Raw genomic sequence first — 20,019 nt, 5'->3', positions numbered from 1 at the left:
GTTCCCGAGTAATGATACGAACTTTGCTCTTTGAGCTTTTTAATATTACATTTGACTCCTATATATGTTCTTTATGGAATTTGAAAGTTTAATTTAGGTGATCTATTCACTCAATTAACTTGATTAATTTCACTTTCAGTGATCGGACCCCAATTTTTGGTTTATGTGATTACTCATGAACTAGTCAACCAAACACAACTCAGACAGTCCAGTAACAAAAATGTGAAACTCCACATTGACTTCTAAAAACCAAAAATCACTTCAGTAAACAACACAAATCAAACACACCAAGGATCAAGTGACATCCTATACACTCAGAGGACCCATCACAATAGGCATCCCAGTGTTATCCACAACTACAGTGGTGTGTGATTATCTAAACAGTTATATAAGGCATATATCAATTTTAAGCAAATAGCTCCAGTACAGATTTGTGTTTAAAAGATGAGTGAGTCAGTAATCATAACAACACAAACAGGGAAGACAGATGCACACAAGATGTTGACCCAGAAAAACCACAAAGGGTAAAAACTGGGGGTCTATCCAGCTGACCAGGCAATCCACTAAATCAGAAGTTCAATACAAAAGAGGGCACTCAGCACACAAGCTCAATCACTAAGTCCTAGACTAAGTGGCAGCTATCTTACCCATTTTGTGCAACTTCCATACGCAAGGCAGATGGTCATTCATGAAGAAGGCAGCTCCACTCCAAGCTCATCAACCCATGGCACCAATCCGCACCAAGCTCAGTGGTTTCATCAATGCATGAACATGATATGCAAATGTAGGATTCACAAACAAAGATCAACCTTCTCAAGCTATCGGCATGAAAAGATCAATACTGAATCCTTCAACTTAAATCTAAAATGAATGTGTTTGAAGAATGTATGAAGACATTTAAGCACTCAAACCCATATAGAATTTTAGATTTAACAAAAACAAGTTCAGAAAATCTCTTTGTGATTTTTCAAGAAATAAAAACCATTTTCTGAAAATGATGAAGATGAGCACTTCACATCAAAAATACCCAGGCGTGAAAACACCAAGAATACACGCTCAAAAATTGCTCATCGACATACAGAAAAGATCTGAACAGCCAGCCCACTTATGCCCGTACACACCCACGCAAAAATCATGTTCGCCCAAGCCACGTGGAAGCCAATCAATGGCTGTCCACAAGAGACGGATTAAGGGCATATTCTCTTTGTCCTAGAGGGGTATCCTAGTATTACTAAGGATAGGAATCAGCAGCTGTCAAAAGGAATTTTTCTTTTAAAAATCAGAAATGAGGAAGATGATGAATAGTGCTGATGTGTGAAGGTGTGTGCGTGAATGGGAAAGATGCAATCAGATCTGATTGCTACAGTGGGGGAACCAAGCCATGTGCAATGCACATGCATGTCTAGTACTAAACAGAATATGGGCTTTCAAAGAATTGGGCTTAAAAAGCAAAAACCCGAAATGACCCACTGTAGCGACTGTGACTTAAATAACAGTCACTGTACGTGAAAAACAGTGTTCTTTATGATTAGTGAACGACTAGTCAAATAGACACAAATCTGTTAAATTCATGAAATGAATGAAGTGCAGTATACCTTGTGTCTTTGATCATTCTTGACTTCTTCAAAGCAGCAGAACTTGTCCTAAATCTAGCCTAGAGCTTGTGAGTGATTAAATACAAATTAATACAATTGTTTTGACAAGGAACATAGCCAATATAACAAATCCTAGAAACTAACAGAATTTTAATTGGTATTATTATATAAGTTAGACTTCCCACCAGCTTGTTCAAGTATCTATCATATTCGTTTCAGGTTCTTTTTTTGTCTGAAATTAGATTCTAACTAATAGCTAGCTATGTAATTGTCCAGATGAAAATATATACTCCTGCTAGTTTTATCATTTTTAAATCCCACATTATATTTGGACATGAAAATTAAGGAAGTCTCAAATCTCTCAAGTGTAAGTAACCTTTAACATAAACTATATATATGTTAGATTTTCAAACACTTAAAAGAGGAACTATTTATCTAAGTGCAGGATCACCTAAAAAGAGCGGCCACATATGAGAGGGAATGTGAGCATAAGTTTTATATTGATATATTGGACTAAAAGTCTGATAATGTTATATATACTTATTGAGTCTTACCACCTAATATAGTTTAAATTTTTAAGATGAATATTATTCATCTCACTTCAGAACTTTTGATTTAGAAGACAGGCGTGTGGTTACAATACATTATGGCCATGTTTGTTTGGCCGTAATCCAAATTTTTGAATGAGAATTAGATTCTATTCCAGGAAAACTTGATGTTTGGTTTACTGGAAAGGAAACAAAACTAAGGAATTGACCTTAGTTGACTATAAACCAATTCCATAAAAAATGAGGAATATATAGAAATACCATGAGAGGGGTGCGTGGTATTTCTATGTTATAGTTAATTTGGAATGTAAAAATTACCATATATATTCTTTTATTATTTGGCTATATTGAAAAATTAGAAAATATAATAGGAAAAATTACCAAATGTTGAGAAATAGGAAATATTGACACATAATTATGGCAGATATCTTTCCTATTATATTGATATGTGTCAATTACCAAATTAGAAAATATAATAGGAAATATTACCAAACACTTGAATGGAAACAACAAGCTAGTCTTGTCCTAACTTTGATTATGTTTTTGGGATCCAGATCCTCTCCTAAGCTAATAAATCTCCTAACCTATCTAAGTTTGTAAGTATAAGATGTCATGTGTCCATTATAAATTCCTATATATGGTTCATAATGAAATTAGGTTTTTGTCTCTCATTAACTTAATTAAGTATAACTTGAAAAAAAAAAATTGAGTATAATTGGCTGCCATATATAGTTTAACTGCAAAGAACCTTTAATTCACTCTGCAAAGAACATTGGCTGCAAAGAACCTTGGCTGGGACTTCCTTTTTTTCCCATGATTTCGTGCCCTACAAAAGAACCTTGGCTGCAATAGTTTAACTCACTTTTTCTCTCTTCGAAATGACGTTTTCGTGCGTTTTTAACACCAAATGCGGTTTAATAGGTGTAGAATGCTAATTCCAAAATGAGAAAGCGTTTCTCCATGTATTTCTATCCAACCAGAAACGTGCTCAGTTGGCAAGAAAGACATGAGGAAGCACTTTCACATGTTACGATTAGCATTATTCTAGACCTATTGAATTAAGTTTGGTGACTTTTTCCTCTTCAATTATCTCTCCTTCAATCCTATGCAAAGTCCTTTAATCTCTCCCATGATTTTATAAATTCTAACATTTAGTCTTTCAATATATGATTTGGCAAGCGAGAAAAAGGGAGGAACACGAGGGTCAATGAATGGTGCGAGACTATCACCCATATTTTGTAAGCACAATACAAAGATAATCAAGATCTAAGCAGATCTGAGAATGGTAGCCATATGATTTTCCTTGCTAAATAAGATTAACAATTTTGAATATAAATTGTAGCTTGAGCTACCTTTCCATCAGGCATCAGCCCTAGCATGTATGAAGGGATTTTGAGTGATAACCATATGAGAAAAGATTTTGTATCCTAATATGATCGATGTGGCAAAATTATTTTTAACATATCACTATTTATTTGCCACATCAAATTAATATCATTATTGTTAAAAAACTATTTTACCCAATTCAAATCTAATGGCTACAATTATTATTTATAATACAATGGTCTTTTCAACAACCACATCATATTTAGAGAGAGAGAGAGAATGATTTTCTTCTTTTCTCTCTTCCTTCCTTGCCGTGAGAGGAAGAAAATGGCTTGTTTCTTTTTTGGGGTTTAGTTTTGCAGAGAGAGAGAGAGAGGAAGGAGGTGAGTGGTCTTTTCTTTCCCTTGCCGTGATAAGGAAAAAATTGCCATCAGAAAAAATTAAAGGAATGGGGTATTGCTAAGGAATAAAATTTCGAGTTTCGAGGAAATTTCGAAGATTTTTAAATTTCGACAAAAATTAGACAGAAACGACGGAAATTGCTATTAAAATACGGAAATTTTGAATAAAACTTTACCATATGTTTATTTAACATATTGTCTCCTACATTGATAAAAAATATTGAAAAAACCAAATTATATAGTAAGTTTCATGTGATATAAAATGAATATAATGCACACTAAAACCTAATACTAAACTTTATATACTCTATATACCCTGATACTCTTTGTACTCTATAGTCTATATACTAAATCCTATATACTCTATATTTTTTCAAATATGATATAAGATATTAGGATTTTGGCTCTTTAGAGTATTTTTAATTATTTTATGTATAGAAATGTATTATGGTTTAGGTTTTAAAAATAATTAAGCAAAACCCTAAAAGAGCCAAACGATACCCCAAACTTTTTTTTTCTTTCCAATTGTCCAAAGACCCCAAACTCCAATCAATCTTAAACCCTTCTTTTTTTTTTTTTTTCCTTTTCTTTTCTTTCTTTCCTTTTTCTTTTCGTTTCTGTTCTTTTTCTTTTCTTTCCTTTTTCTTTTCTTTTCTTTCCTTCTTCTTTTCTTTCCTTCCTCTTCTTCCCGTGACTTTCTCCCAGCCATTGTGTCACATAGACATATGAGATATTTCTCTTATCTCTCCTCCTTCTCCTGCAGGTCCTGCGCCAATCTCTATCTCCCTCACCAATCTGATATTTTCCCTCTTCTCTCTCTTCCCTTCCTTCTTTATCTTCCCTCCCCGGTTGGGTTTGTAACAGCTAGCAAGAAGTCAGATCGACATAGATGGCCCACCAGCAAGGAAAAGACAGATCGACAGAAATGGCTATGGCCGCCAGCAAGGAGAAGACATATCGACAAAAATGACTGGGCTGAGCGAAATTTCGCAAAATTATCGAATTTCGGCGAAATATGATCGAAAAATTGATCAACTAGTGCTAAAATTTTCATACCCCTAAAAAACAAAATTTTCGGCAAAATTTCGCCGAAAATTTCGAAATTTAACTCCTTGGGTATTGCAGGCTCTGACAACATTTTTATTCCAACACTTACAGAGTTACAAGAACAATTGATATAACATTATAGGAGTTTCACTAATGGTTCAGGTTGTGTAGGTCCGAATGCAACAAACTCACCAATTAATCTCACCTCACATTAGTTAGTAGTTACTATACAGCAACTAATTAATTATTTAATTGGCATTGCTTTGTAAAGTCAAACCACCAATAGTGTATTTTGACTGAAAAAATACTCAATAGCAATGGTTGGGCATTTAGTGAAAGAAATTAGTGCTTATTGCCCAGTTTTCTTGTAGTGTTCTCTATACCTAGCTTTGTGGCTTTTATTTTAATGGAAAGCATTCCTGGCCAAAAGAAAAAAAGAATGCCAGCAATTGCCACCATGGAAGAGATTATGATCGATTTTATGAGTTTTTAGGGTTTAGAACGATTTATGGCTTGAAAATTTTTATTTTTGTTTAATTTAAATTTTGTAAAATTTATAAAAAGGTTAAAACAGTATTTGTAAAAACTGATGTGGCAAGAAATAATGAATTTAATTAAACAATATTAATGATTTTAATTGACATGTCATTAGGGCACTCTAGCGTGCATTGCCCTAACCATATACATATATGTTTTACTCTAAATTTTAAGTTTTTTTTTTTAATTTTATGTTAGCACACCCACTTTGACATGGTTTAGATGAAGAAAAAAACTTAGAGATTTTAATCCCTATTCCAAAAGTCTAAATGGAGAGAGAGATGTATATATATATATCTAAGATTAAATCATTATTTGGTTTTTCATTGTTTGAATCTCAGATGAACATTTAGGTTTAAGAGAGAGGTGTTGCAAATGCCTAGATGAGGAAGGAGATGAGTGGACAATGGCAAATGAGGAAGGAGACGGCGTTTGCCATCAGAAAAGAGAAAAAAGAAAATCTCAAGATTATTGTAAATCGTTGGATCCTATAATAGACGGTGTCATTCTTTACTATTCCTATTCTAAGATTCCGGTCAAATAAACAGGGCCTATATGTGTATTAATGTGTTAGGTATGCCGTACACATGCTTTATTTATTAATTTGAACCAAAGATATTCAATCAATTGTTGGATTACATGAGTAAAATCATAAAATGTCGTTTCTTATTTGAGTCAAATTGAACCAAATTGGTTGCTTAATTATATGATTCAAAGTTCAAATGAGTATATATCATACACTTTTGACAAATGACATAACTAGTGGTTTTGTTCAAAAGTTGCTGTATGATTCTAAATTTGATTGTTTGCTGTTTTTTGATCTTTTGTGGGTTGGTATTTAATTTTGTCCTTTTATGTTTTGCATCTAGTCAAAAAAGAAATATCAATGTTAACCAATGGTTTGTCTGGAGATAGATCTAAGATCAACACCCATTATGGCAATCGATTTAATTTAATGCTATTTCATACCATCTGGTTTGAAATGTTATTTAATTTGTCAATTTTATTTGAAAGTATAGTTTATTAATTTAAATTAACAATTAAATAATATAGCATACCAATAAATTCTTTTTTTATTTGACATAGCATACCAAATTGTTTAACAATATTAACCTTACCAGCAACTTAATTAATTAAAAACAAAAAGAGACAGGACTTGTGGTCAAAGAATCTGAAAAGTCAAGTCAAATGCACTATAGTACCCCAAAGCTGTGGAGGGTCCCCACCACCTTTCTTTGTCACAAAACAAGTAATTTTTATTGCCTTTTTAGCCTAATAAGGTCAAAATGAAGCAAATGATCATGATCGAGAGCTCCAAATTAACCACCCCCCTCCATTGAGGTCGGGATTAATTATTGAAAATAACTAGAGAATCTTGCAAAAGGTGCTTAGCTGTGATTCGCGCTCCTGGGATTGGGGAAGCTCGATCTCCTGGCCTTCCTACCACATGAACTAACAAATATATATAAATATAAGCTAGCTAGGAGCCTAGGACCAAGGTTATATATATTAAATGGTACTATACAGTCTATACATAAATATAAAGAGAGCACAGATCAAAGCGCACTTGATTGTCTGTTGTGCTAGGCTGTAGTGCACGAAAAGTTGTTCATTCTCAACCTCGATCAGTACATGTTAAAACTGCAACATACTGTGCATATATATGTGCATTGTTTAAGAGAAGGATATATATATATATGCTTTGTTAATGAATCATAGTATGTGAGTGAACCCCCTAACATGCACGTAATTAATTAAAGAACAATGACATTCTATTAATCACTAAGAGGAGTCTAGACAATATGTTCAGGACCCATTTGAAAGCAGCATCAAGCATGCGAGCTCTGGACGTTGCTTTTGACAGATCAACATGAATGAGTGAGATTTATATTGTATCGCTGATTCCTTTGTAACTTGTTGGGTCTTAGGCTCGACTGGCAGCTTGAAGAAGATAGAGAAAAGAGATTAATATTGTGTGGATCGCATTCTGAGAGAGAGGGAGTAATTATTTTTTGGTCCAAAGAGGGAGTAACTAATTAGAAGAGATAAAGAGATCAGAAGCTTCTTTGAATATTTTTGATATATTAAATTTGGGCTGAATTTTTAGATCGATCAATACCAAATAACATACAGCCAGGAACTTTAAATTTTTTATCAAATCGAAGGACAAATTAACCAAGGGACAATGACTATGAGAAAACTCGAGGATTCAGTAAGTAAGAAGTTAAAACTTGAAGAAGGACAATATTGAGAACAATCATAAAAGATATTGTATTTATGGTGTATGTTAAGTTGTCTTTGGATTCTTTGCCTTCAACCGGCCATAACCTCTTTTTATAGCCTTCATCCGTGTGCAAAATCCTTTAAAACTTTATAATCTTGATTTTTTTTTTCCCGGGTGCGCTTAACACTTTGGCTTTTGAGAGTGTGGTTAATTATGTGTATATATATATATAAGCTTTTCAGATTTTGTTGTTGATCATTGACCCTTCAAGAATATATAAGCCCCCAATATTTGGATGTATAACCATAAAATGGCTATGTGGTGAAACTAATCCACGTTTTAGTAGACTTTATTAATACTAAACTCTACAAGTATAAATTCGTCATCTACCTATATTATAACATGTAAATTCGTTATACCATATGACAATATTACGACTATACACAATATTCTTCATAATTATTGGAATTACAAAATATCAACAAAGTAAGAAGCCAAGCATGCATTAATTGTCCTATTCAGAATAACGTTATCATTTATAACATATGAAGGGGAAATTCATTAATTTTTCCCTAGCTTGAATCCCTTTTAATACTTCATAAGCTTAGGGTTTGGAATGTAGGGTAGTTTTGCAAAATAATCTAACGCCTTCATTAATTGTATATTTAATCAGTGGATGACAATATATATTAATATTGTTTAAGACGTAGAGAAAAAGTTAGAAAAAAGAAATTAATTTTATTGAGAAACAAGCGATCAATACATTTACTGCTAATTAATTACTGCACTTGATACAAATTAAGTGATATTTACAAACTTGGTGAAGAGGCTAGCTAGCTAGCTAGCTAGGCCTTTTCTTTTTGATAGATAAGTTGATGAGCTAGAGCTAGCTAATGGGAGAACATGGCCAACTGATAATTAAATGGTACATATGATAGAATGATAGATGCATGCCCTAGCTAGTTGTGAAGGGAATGCCCAACGCCGGGGCTGTGACCTGGAGCTGTGGGCCTGAAGTCATCTTTGCCATGCGTCGGAGGTGGTGGTGGTGGGGGCTGTGCTGCTGCTGCACCACCTGCAACCTCAATTGAAGAAGCTTCATCAGTAAATGTGTTCCCATCACCATGCCTTGAGTACTCATTTTTGTGATCTACTGGTTTGTAATTTTGGTAGATTTTGTGGTGAGTTTGGCTGTGGTTGTAGATCAGTTGGTTCTTATTCGAGGAATTCAAACGCCTTGCATCAATAGACTGAATTTCCCAGGCGAAGATAATCAACAGTAGTGAAAGGAAAGAGCAAGCAACGAAGGTTAATTTGTTTAAGGCCATAGTACTGTGGGAGGGAGATCAGCGAAATTAAGGTGACAGTTCAAATCAACCAAAGAGGTAGAGATGAATTAATGATGTAAACTAACTAGTAATTAGGACACAAATTAAGCAAGTTGGCTAGATCGAGTACTTGAATCAACTAGGCATATGCAAGCATGCCAATTAAGCAAGTTGCTAGAGTAGTAGCAAGTAGATCGATCAAGTCAACTTATAAGCATACAAGTTAATTGCTTAGACCCTTCCCTCTGCGTGGCTATATATAGAGCTGAGAGGACCAACTCCCAACCAATGAGAACCTTTTGAGTTCAAACTAATAGAAAAATAAAGACGGTGATCTCTCTCTCTCTCTCTCTCAAAAGTTGGTGTCTTAAGTTAATTACGTGAATAATGTCATAGTTGTGTAAAAATAAGTGATTTATCGATCACTCGAGTTATAAACCCTACACAAGAGTTCAATATTAGGAAAAAGAACAACCGTTTTAGTAGTTTATAAGTGTTCATATATAGAGAACATCATGAGTCACTAATATTTCAGACACTCACTTGAATGTGGTGTAATTAATTCGATGGTGTCTTGCAATTAGATCCAGATTTTACTTGTTTTTTCTCTATTTATTCCTACTCGACTTTTAATTTCAGCTATGTATTTATACTTTAAGAATAATAATCAAAAGATGAAATGGATTTGTAATATTCTTTTTAATAAATTACTCCTAATGACAAAATATGCAAGGCTCATAATTAACTGGAAATCCACCTAAATAAAAATTAATTAAGTTTAAATCCAATCTATTCACGTGCACGCTCTTGGAGGGCAGAAACATGCTACTGAGTATTCAGTAGGATGCCGAGGGCTCAGTAGGCTTGTCTAGACTCGGCAGATGCAGATGCATCCTCCATCTATATCTGCATATGCAAATTTTTAGGTTGTAGATATATTTTTTTAGGTTACATATGCATTTTTCTAGGTTGCAAATGCATCTTTTTAAGTTACATATGACATGTTTTAGGTTATGGATGCAGGTTTTAGGTTGCAGATGTAACTTTCAAATGCAGGTTTAGATTGTAAATGCAGCTTTCATATGTAGATTTAGGTTGCAGATGCAACTGCCGAACGCTCGATAGAATTTTTGGACTTCTACTTAAGTTTTGGGCTAAATGGACTGTGGGTTATCTTTCTTTCTCATTTTGAGCTTCTACTTAAAGCACCCTACTTAAGTATGAGTGGCGTTATACATAAACCCTTGAATTTAAATTACATTATTATGAAGCAAGTAAACCTAAGGAAATTAGAGCTAGAATCTAAATCCCTTACAATTAATGTATAAGTGTACAACGTGCACACATGCAAATGGGCTGTTGGATATTGATTTATGGGTTTTTTTTTTTCATATTTAGTATCTAAATTTTGACCATTGTCTTAATGTGTTACCTAAACTTTTATTTGTCCCAATTGAGTACCTAAATTTTTATTTTGTGTCTAATAGATACCATGTGAATTTCTGTTAAAATTGTTAACAGAAGTTAGGAACAATATGGTCACTTCAAAAAAAATTATATTTTAATTATATTTTATTGTTTTTTTTTGTTTGTTGTGTTTTTTTTTATAATTTTAAATATATAAAGACAATAATTAAAATATAATTTTTTTAGTGACTATATTGCCCCTAACTTTTGTAGATAATTTTAACAGAAATTTATTTTGGTACTTATTAGACACAAAATAAAAATTTAAGTACTCAATTAAGATAAATAAAAATTTAGATGCCATATTAAAACAAGAGTCAAAATTTAGATATTAAATATAAAAAAAAAAAAAACCCTTGATTTATTTCGCACTTATAAAAATAGTTCGACTCTTACTCATCTATTTGAATAAAAAAGTTCGACTCTCACTCTTATATATATTATATATATAAACTATATTAATATACATCAAGCGACAGAGACTCGTGAAGGACAAGTTGTTCTGATGATTCACTTTCGGTAGGAGACAAGCTCGGCTTTCCAACCCAATTAAACACTCCTGACATTGCTGAAGTAGAAACAATTATTTTACGAGGAGAAATTTTTTTTATAACAGGAGTATAGTTAATTTGGTATTTTAATTTAATAATATGATGCACTTATATTTGTATATTTTATAACATAATATTTTTTTAAATTTTAAGACATAATATATCTCTTAAAATGTCAAATCAATTCTTATTTATATTATAAGTAAGTTTTTCTGCTACTTTATTTATCTTACCACCCATTTTGGATCTTATTTGTCTATTTTTTTTTCATTTGTCAAGTTGGATCTTAATTATTTGACAAGTGAAAGTTTTAGCGGCTAGCTTTTTATTTTTATTTTTTAACCATGCACACACTGCGAAAAGTTTCTAACTTTTGCTAGCTGTTAATTAGTAATTTAGTATACATAGCTTTACTGTCCACCCATGTGTTCAGTAAAAGTAGCCCCTACATATATATATATATATATAGCTAGCTTAGGGTTTAGGGGCCACTATATATTGACCCTCGCATGCCTACCATTACTATCTGCACAACTGCACAACTGCACAACTGCACAAGCCGTACTGTGAGCTTATTATGTCTCATTTCCACACAAGAGACAAGACACGCATGCAAATGCTACTGTGCAGTCTGTGCATGCCATCAGTTATATATGTTGTGGCCAGCAGCTTAGCATATGCTCCAAGCTTAGCATAGTCTGTGAATTCCACGTGTTACCTCACCATCATATCGGTTTGAAGTGGCCGTGGCCCTCCAAGCTTCCATGCAATACATGTATATGAGGATCAAGGTACGTACTATGTCAATTGGCTCACATATTAATTGAAAAACTATATTAAAATTTAATTGTCCCCCTCCAAAAGTGAGATGCTAGCTCCACCACTGATTATGCGAGATGTAATCAGTAATGTACCTAGCCATTAAGGGCCCATTTGTTGGGCATGATATGGGCTTGGAATAGGATAAGTTATTTGTTTAGCCCATTTGTTGGGCATGATATGGACTTGAAATAGGATAAGTTATTTGTTTATCATGTTTGGGCTGCAAGTATGACTTTAGATTGGAAAAGGCCTAATCCTACCTAGTCCAGCCTAAGTTATATGCTGTAGGATAACTTATCCAATTAAAATGTGAAGGATTAATATTCCAATCGTGCCTGAACCTCTCGCCTCTCTTGCTCTCGTCGATTTGATTTCCAACGACGGTGGTCATCTCCGGCCACTCATCGCCGGCAAAAGTCATCTCCGGCAAGTCATTTCCGCCAAATGTCATCTTCAGGTCTCACTCCTCTCTCTCTCTCTCACTCTCTATCTCTATCTCTATCTCTGTCTCTGTCTCTTGTTCACTCTCTTTCAATCTTGTTTAATTCTCTCTGATACCAGCTATTCTTCCATTGCTGCTATGTGATCCATCTTCTCACTCTCAGATTTGGGGCTTTGGTTGTGAGCTATGAAAAGGTTGAGGTTTTTCCTTTTTCTGAGGGTTTTCCCCTCTCTCTCTCACTCTCTATCAATGTCTCTGTCTCTCGCTCACTCTCTCTCAATCTGTTACTTAATTTGGTTCTGGGTTTTGAATTTATAGGTTTGTTTGAATTTTTTTTGTTGCAGGTTACTAGGATTAGGATTCTGCATTTTCTCTTGAGATAAACCTGATTTGCTTGAGGTTTGTATTTTTTTGATGCAAGTTTTCATGTATATAGGCTTGTTTATTTGAGATTAGTATGATTTTTTGTTGATTTGGACAAAATTATCTTGGTTTTCATCATTTGGGTTTTGATTAATTTTTGAATGTGTATATATGGGCTAACAGCTTTGAATGCATATTTGAATGTGTATATGCAATAAGCTAGAGACTAGAGTATGACTTTGTTCATGCTGAAAAGTTGGTCTTGGGTTATACGTGTCTAGCTGGCTATAGTTTAATTGGGATGAGATTTTGATGGCCAGTGTGGTTCTAGCAACATATGTTAACCATGAAATAGTTTAGTAATGATGACTAGTGATAGGGATAGCAACACAATAGTTTGGTACATAAATGAAAGTGCTACATATATATATATATATAGCTTGGTGTCTTTTCAGTTCTTGTGATAAAGATGAAGATCAGATTAGTAATTAGAGCAGTTTGGAATACCTATGTTCAGGTATGGTTCTTATTTAGAAGCAATTAGCAACTAGAACTGAGGGGCTGGTTGTATCTATTATGGTCATGCATTTTTTTGTTTTTTTGTTTTGGAATTGTAGCATGCAGATTGGTTTCTTGGCTTAAAGTTAATGATGCAGTTGGTGTTGATCTATTATCTTGTCATTCATGTCTTGCTTATTTGATTGGTTGTTCCCCATATTTCATTTGTTGATGATTCTGTTTGTTTGACATGTAGCATAAAAAGGAAGCAGAAAACTACAGAGGCAAATCTTGTCCATATTATGAGAGAGTCGTACATATATTTGGAACAGACCGTGCAACTGGAAGAAGCTCTCTTGCACCAGCTGACATTTTTGAGAAGGTCAACCAGAATCAAACTAATATAGAGGTTGGTGAAGTATCGGCTACTAAATCTCATTCCACACAAAGGAAAAGAAAAAGACAAGATGAGGTTTTATTTGCTGGGTTAGACAAGTTTGCTGAATCATTCAAGGAAGTTATGCATACATCAAATGAGCAAATACGCCTCCTAATCCAATCTATGCAATCCAAAGATGACAAAAAGGATAAACAGGAGGAGACTCGGGCTAAAAAAGATGAGGTGCAAACTGAGCTACTAAGGTTGGGGCTTTCCACTACAAATCGAATTAAAGTTTTAAAAGTGTTTGTGGTTGATTCTGATGCATCTACAGTTGATCTTTTTCTTGTTTTAGATACTGCAGAAGATAAAATGGAGTACGTATTGCAACTCATCTCATAAAGAATGAGTTGCATATTTGAGTAGTATTTGAATGACTAGATTGGTGGATACTAATTTTGGTACTATTATTTTGGTATGGTGGCTAAACTCATTGCATGACCAATGAGTTGAATATTTGAATAGTTTTTTATTTACTATATTTGGTGGATATTAATTTTGGTACATTATTATTTTGCTTGTATTGAAAAAATTATTTCCTTTGAAGGTGAATAAAAAAATTTGTTATTTTATTTCATATATTATTATTTTGTTAAATTTTATTACTCAAAATATGAAAAAAAAAATGGTTACTTTTTTGAAAAACAAGACTAAAATAGCATTATTTAGCTAATCTTGCCTTTTAGTTTTGTGCACAACCAAACATGGCATTGGATTAGATTTATCCTTTCCAATCCAATGCTTTCCAATGCAATACAAGGATGACTATCCTTTCCAATCCAATCACGCTTACCAAACGTGGCCTAAATGTGATCCATAGAAATACACAGTCGACCTGAACTATGACTACCAGCTAGTTTTTAACTTTTAATTTTTCTTTTTCTAAAAAAACATTTCTACAAGCTAAGAAATTTCAGATTGCATACAAATTTTGAGCATATACTATTATTTGACGAGAAACAAATAGGATGTGCATGCATAAGGCTCCTAATCATGCATGGTATGCTTTTAAGTAGCTGCGCACATAAAGTACTTAAGATAGAGAAAACAAGAATTCATCGGTCAAACTTAGGAGTTAATTTGGTGGAGAAATTAAATTTGACGCTCTATTTCAATTCCCACCATAAAATTGATTTCTCCAATTCCCATCATGAAATTGAATTCCAATTGACCAACTACAAATCCCTAGAGCTGGTTAAGGGGAAGGAATGTTGAATTCAAATTTAGCACACTGTTTTAATTAATGACCTTATAATCCAACTTGCATTAGGAATCCAAGACCTGGGGATAGAGATACTGCCCCCAACAAGGAAGGGCTAGTACAGTAGTACACTAGTACTTTGAGGCCTTGTGTGGATCATATTGGTAGATAGACTCAAGACTCCAGTGGAAATATAAATAAGATCTGAGATTGGCTTAAGAGGAAGGCAAAATTGTTGACATAAGACTTGTATGTGTCTGTGTGTGTTTCTATAACATTTGCAACTTAATTTGTACACACATTTTGAGGCCCAAGATGCCTGACCAATTAATGCATTGGACCTGAGCCCAAATTTTCTTGGGCAGGAAGCAAATGCCCACATGTCCTAAAGGATACTGGTTAAGTTTAATCACAAGACCAGCCCAAAGATCTGAACTGAATCTTTCTACTGTGCAACTCACATTAAGGCCTACCAGAGAAATAAACAGAAAAACTAAAAAAGTGCCAACTTTTATATTATTTTTTTCCTTTAATTAATAAAACTCTATAAAAAATTTGGGCAATACTTAGGCAGGGTTGCTATGTTATGTTTTTATGTTCTAATAATAAAATTTCAACTAATGAGACTAGAGATCAAAATTTTACTCTATAAAACTTGTTCAGAAGATCAATTGCATACACCCAAGTAGGTGTTATACAATACAATTTGGGGGGAAGAATGAAAAAACCTTTCCTTTGCTCTATAACAATTAAGAAAGTGCATGCAAATTGCAATGTATATCCTCATTCTCCAATCAGTTTCTGACTGAAGTTCAGATAATATTGAACCACAATAATAACACGATACAAAAACAGAACCTAACAACATATAATTAAATGATTGCATATTCACTAACAGTTGTTTAGCTGACATATACAATGTGTCTGTCTGGTTAATAACAAGAAAAAGAAGGTATAGACGCATCAACAGCGTGTTGATGAGATAAATGAAAGAGGGATCAAAACACAGAGCCAGTGTTGCAGCCAAAATTTTTTAAGAAGAGGCAGTAACCTGTCAGCTTCTGGGGTTAAGAGTAACTTGAGTTGGTATTTACACCAGTTTGAGAAGTTAGCAGAGGACTACACCTAATAGTCCGAGTGGAGAAAATCTTGGTAAGGTGTTCCCATAAGTGTCTTCTTCACATCATCCCAGTTCATGATATGGTCTGACAAGGATCCGTTGTGTATCTTTACCTGACGGCTAGTTAATTCCACTTGTGGCAGCCTGAGAAATTCTTGAACATCTCTTAGTTTCTGCATATGAAGAATAGTGACCACCTTAGATTTGTAATCCCACAAAAATGTACACCAAAATAGTAGCAGTACTAACATAAAGTCAGATGTGGTACGCAGTTGTCTCCAAGTGAGTAATGACAATATTTAGATGAGACTAGCATAATAAAGCACTACTCAAACTCAAAGATTTCATGAAAACTTTACGTAGATCCTTACAGTGCGGTTTTTGATAATATCCTCATAGTATAAAATGATGTGCCTGGTGCTATTGAAGTACTCTAAAGCCTTTGCAGCAGTCAACTCCATTTCCTTAAGATTACTAATCAATGTCATGCAATTGATAGTAGGCTTGTACTTTGACAGTGTATCAGCCTGTATATACAAGGAGTCACCAACTAAAATTCAAGACCATGAATATTTGGGGGATGCCCGGGGGGAAGAGAGAGAGAGAGAGAGTGACCTCTTCTTCAGAATGTACATGTGCCTTGTGGGTTCCATTCAATAGCTTAGCATTTCGATCATAAGAATTTGCAAGAACTGAAACCATTCTACGCAATAAATTTCTACGGAAGAGAAATATTGCAGAAACACCCCTCCAATTGAAATATTGTACAACTTCTTTATGGTGCTCCATTAAGCCCTGCAAAAACAATGTTACCTCTTCCACTGTCTCCCCCATAAAAAAGATTGAACCAAATATTCATAGTCAATTACTTTAGATATATTGCAAATTGCACACACACACACACACACTTCTTTATGGTGCTCCATTAAACCCTGCATAATCCATAAGTTAGCTCGTGCACTGTCCCTCCCCCCCCCCCCCCCCCCCCAATATTTAAACCATAGGCAATTACTTCACACATTTGTCTCAAAGCTGGTGGTTGCTACTATTTCAAGGAAAGGGTATAATGCAATAGTGTACCCTATGGAAATGTTACGATTATCCAGCAGCTTATATGGAATTTATCAAACTCTTCTTTAAACTATTAAGTAGTTCAGATACTTGAAATATTTATAGTCCCAACATTTACACTATTATCAACGTTTGCCAAACCAGAGTTACCAAAATCGTGGTATGTTTGGGTTTTCATTACAAGTAAGGGAACCTATGCCCAGAACATAGTATGTTGGGTTATACTCCAAACTACGCAATCTGTACCTCCCAAAGTTAAAATTACATCAGAAAGTAATCTTTCCTTTTAACTAGCTAACTCTAATCCCTCCTGTGCTAATCACATAGAGCAATGTAGAACTGAAAAAGGACTGCATTGAACTTAATTCCAATTTTCAAGGCAGTCTGGGTAATTGCAACCTTTTATATTGATATGATCTTTTTAATACTGAGCTGGTCAATCCTGTTAATTTGATGCTATGTATGATGCATATATAAAGCCAATAGGAGACATCACGCAGATACATAAATCAATAATTTGAGTAATACAAGAAGTAAAGCGATTATGTCTTTAAGAATCTTAGGATGAGTAAAACATCCCTAATATCACATCATATATAAAATTATTGATTATTACTAACTTATTGCATAAAAAACTTCAAAACAATAGTAATTAATCAAACATAATCTGTAAAAAAGTTGACAAATTATCGAACATGGGATGAGAATACCCTATAGCTGTTCTGATGTTTAGAGACCAATGATAGTCTACATTTCCAATATTTCATAATTGCAACCACTTAGGTAACAAGATGTTCACATTGTTTCACATTTGCTACTACTTGTCACTAAAAAGATAAGTTTTCTACTAATCACTGAGAAGAATACTTCGTAAAAGAATATGATTATTTATATACCTGGTTAAGCATCCACTTCAAGCCAGTTGCAGCAGAGCACTCATTCTTCGAAGCACTACTGAACCAGTCCAAATTGTAAACTTTATCTAGAGTCTGTACAATTGAAGAAATGTTTTCTCTCCTATACCTAACGGAGAATATCTCTCCATTAGAACTAATATTTTTGTGACTATTAAGTAGGCTTTCGAACCATCCACTCCCCGATCTCTGCATCGACAAGATTGCAAAAAACCTTACAGGATTTCGTGCACATTCAGCCCTAGAAAATAGACCAAAACAGAGATTAACAAAGTTGAAGATGCCCAAATTCAAAGTCAAAAGGTACAAATTCTCAATTTACCTGCTAAATGTTTCAGGCATTGGGTAATGCATATAGGGCATTTTGAATAGTTTGATGTCGTGAGAAGGCCTTCCAATGACTTTGATGTTTTGAAATTTAGTCATGGTTTGGATACTTATCTGCTTTAGACACATGAAGCAGATATAAATTCCACAGACCATTGCAAACATCAAGACTGTCATCCTCAATAACAAAGGAGATTTCTTGGGAGGCTTTATGATGAAAGTTTCCTGTGAACCAAAAGGGGGAAGTGGGGAGAGTTAAAAGAAAATTTTCATAAGGAGAGATTATGAAAACCTTCTAATGGGTATGCACAAATGTAATGTAGGTTCTCCAAGTAACACTAACAACAGTAATTTAAGTATAGAAATCCTTAGACCCACTAAATACCAGCTCAAAAACTAATCCACAAATTAAAAGTCAGTTAGAAGAAATCTTATGTAAGTAGGTTTTAAAACGGTAATATTAACAATAACTAAGCTTATGGAAACTTATGGAAACCCATATCATCGAACCCAAATCAAAACCCAGATCGAACATGCAGAGGAGTGGCAAGCATCGGAGTTGCAAACCAAACATTCTCCTTCAAATCCATATATATTTTTCTTTCACATCCATGAATCCACCACAAAACTGAGACCAAAGTCTGAAGTATAACACCTTTACAGGTGATTAAGGAAAGTAGAAACTAAAAAAAGAAAACGAAGATGCCCATGTATGCTACAAGACCACCAGAACATATCTCATACCCATAACTTCTTTCGAAATAAAAAATAAAAAAGGAAATTTCTTCAAGAAAAAACAGCATTTTTGAGCAAAACCCACTACTTCATTCCAACAAAAAGTGGACTTGAAAAGTCAAAAACACAAAATAAGGAAAAATAAGGAAGAAAAAAACAACACCTTGTTGAAGAAACAGATGTCTTCAGCCATTGGTTTTACCAGAAACCCAGAAGCAGAGTGAAAGACTAAGCAAACAAGGACCACCAAGCAGAGCTCAGAGAGTGCTAGCTGTTCATCCCCAACCTTGTATGCTGAGCTGCCGCTTGACCCTCTCAAAGAGAAAAGAGTGTTTGAGTCAGTCAGTCAGAGAGAAAAAGAAGGCAGAGTCACAAGGGTCTGGGTTTAGCCGTTTAGGAGCTTTTTCTTTTTGGCCTCGTGAAAAAACAGAACAACAAGGCCATGAAAAATTGGAAGGCTTGGGTTATAACTTATAAGACACTTGGAGTTTAGGCCAACTAGGAAACACACAGCCAACAGAGCCTACTCCTAGGGGAAAAACTCTCCTTCTTGTTTTTGGTCTCTGTGGGTCTGTGGGATTCTTTATTTGGTAATAAAGATTTTATTTTTTAAGGAATTTTCTTCTTGTGTTAACTCTTCATTCTATATCTAATCAAATTGTCGTACCCCCAGATGCCGTAACCCTGTGCAGTCTTAAAAAAGTCCAAGTTGAAGCCAACAAAGCACAGGACTTGAAGCGTGTGAAGAGAAAAGAGAGTACAAGCCAAAGAAAATAAAGAAAATATAACTGTTATTTGCACACCTCATTTTCTCTCATTATACACCTTTTCAATTTTTTAAAATTTGTGATTTCTCATAACACACCTCTCACATTACCAAAATATCCTTATTTCATTGCTCTCATAAAATTTATCACTACACACCCACCCACCCAACACATCCAAATACTATACACCTCACCCCTCAACACTACCAAATTGATACCAGCAACATACAACACACGACACACTCAAGTCAATGCCGCCATTGAGGTTATCGGACCCTACCATCTCACGGTCTCAC

The 20,019-nt window shown here is 34.3% G+C and overlaps 1 protein-coding gene across 1 annotated transcript; it reads right to left on the bottom strand.

The window, feature by feature from the left end:
- Positions 1–15,665: 15,665 nt before the first annotated feature.
- On the bottom strand, positions 15,666–19,377 carry LOC147284466 (P-loop containing nucleoside triphosphate hydrolases superfamily protein). Its single transcript, XM_086244214.1, has 6 exons — positions 19,120–19,377; positions 18,217–18,446; positions 17,877–18,135; positions 16,525–16,704; positions 16,281–16,436; positions 15,666–16,082 (listed from the first exon to the last, which is right to left on the bottom strand). Exons 1-6 carry the CDS (start codon positions 19,147–19,149, stop codon positions 15,915–15,917), a joined length of 1,023 nt encoding a protein of 340 aa, XP_086100340.1. The 5' UTR covers positions 19,150–19,377; the 3' UTR covers positions 15,666–15,914.
- Between the last annotated feature and the right edge of the window lie 642 nt (positions 19,378–20,019).

The sequence above is a fragment of the Dryas octopetala genome, chromosome 5 (genome assembly GCF_963921425.1).
Source record: "Dryas octopetala chromosome 5, drDryOcto1.1, whole genome shotgun sequence".
Lineage (NCBI taxonomy): Eukaryota > Viridiplantae > Streptophyta > Magnoliopsida > Rosales > Rosaceae > Dryas > Dryas octopetala.
The sequence above is the reverse complement of the archived record's forward strand: the minus strand, read 5'-3'. Positions and strand labels throughout refer to the sequence as shown.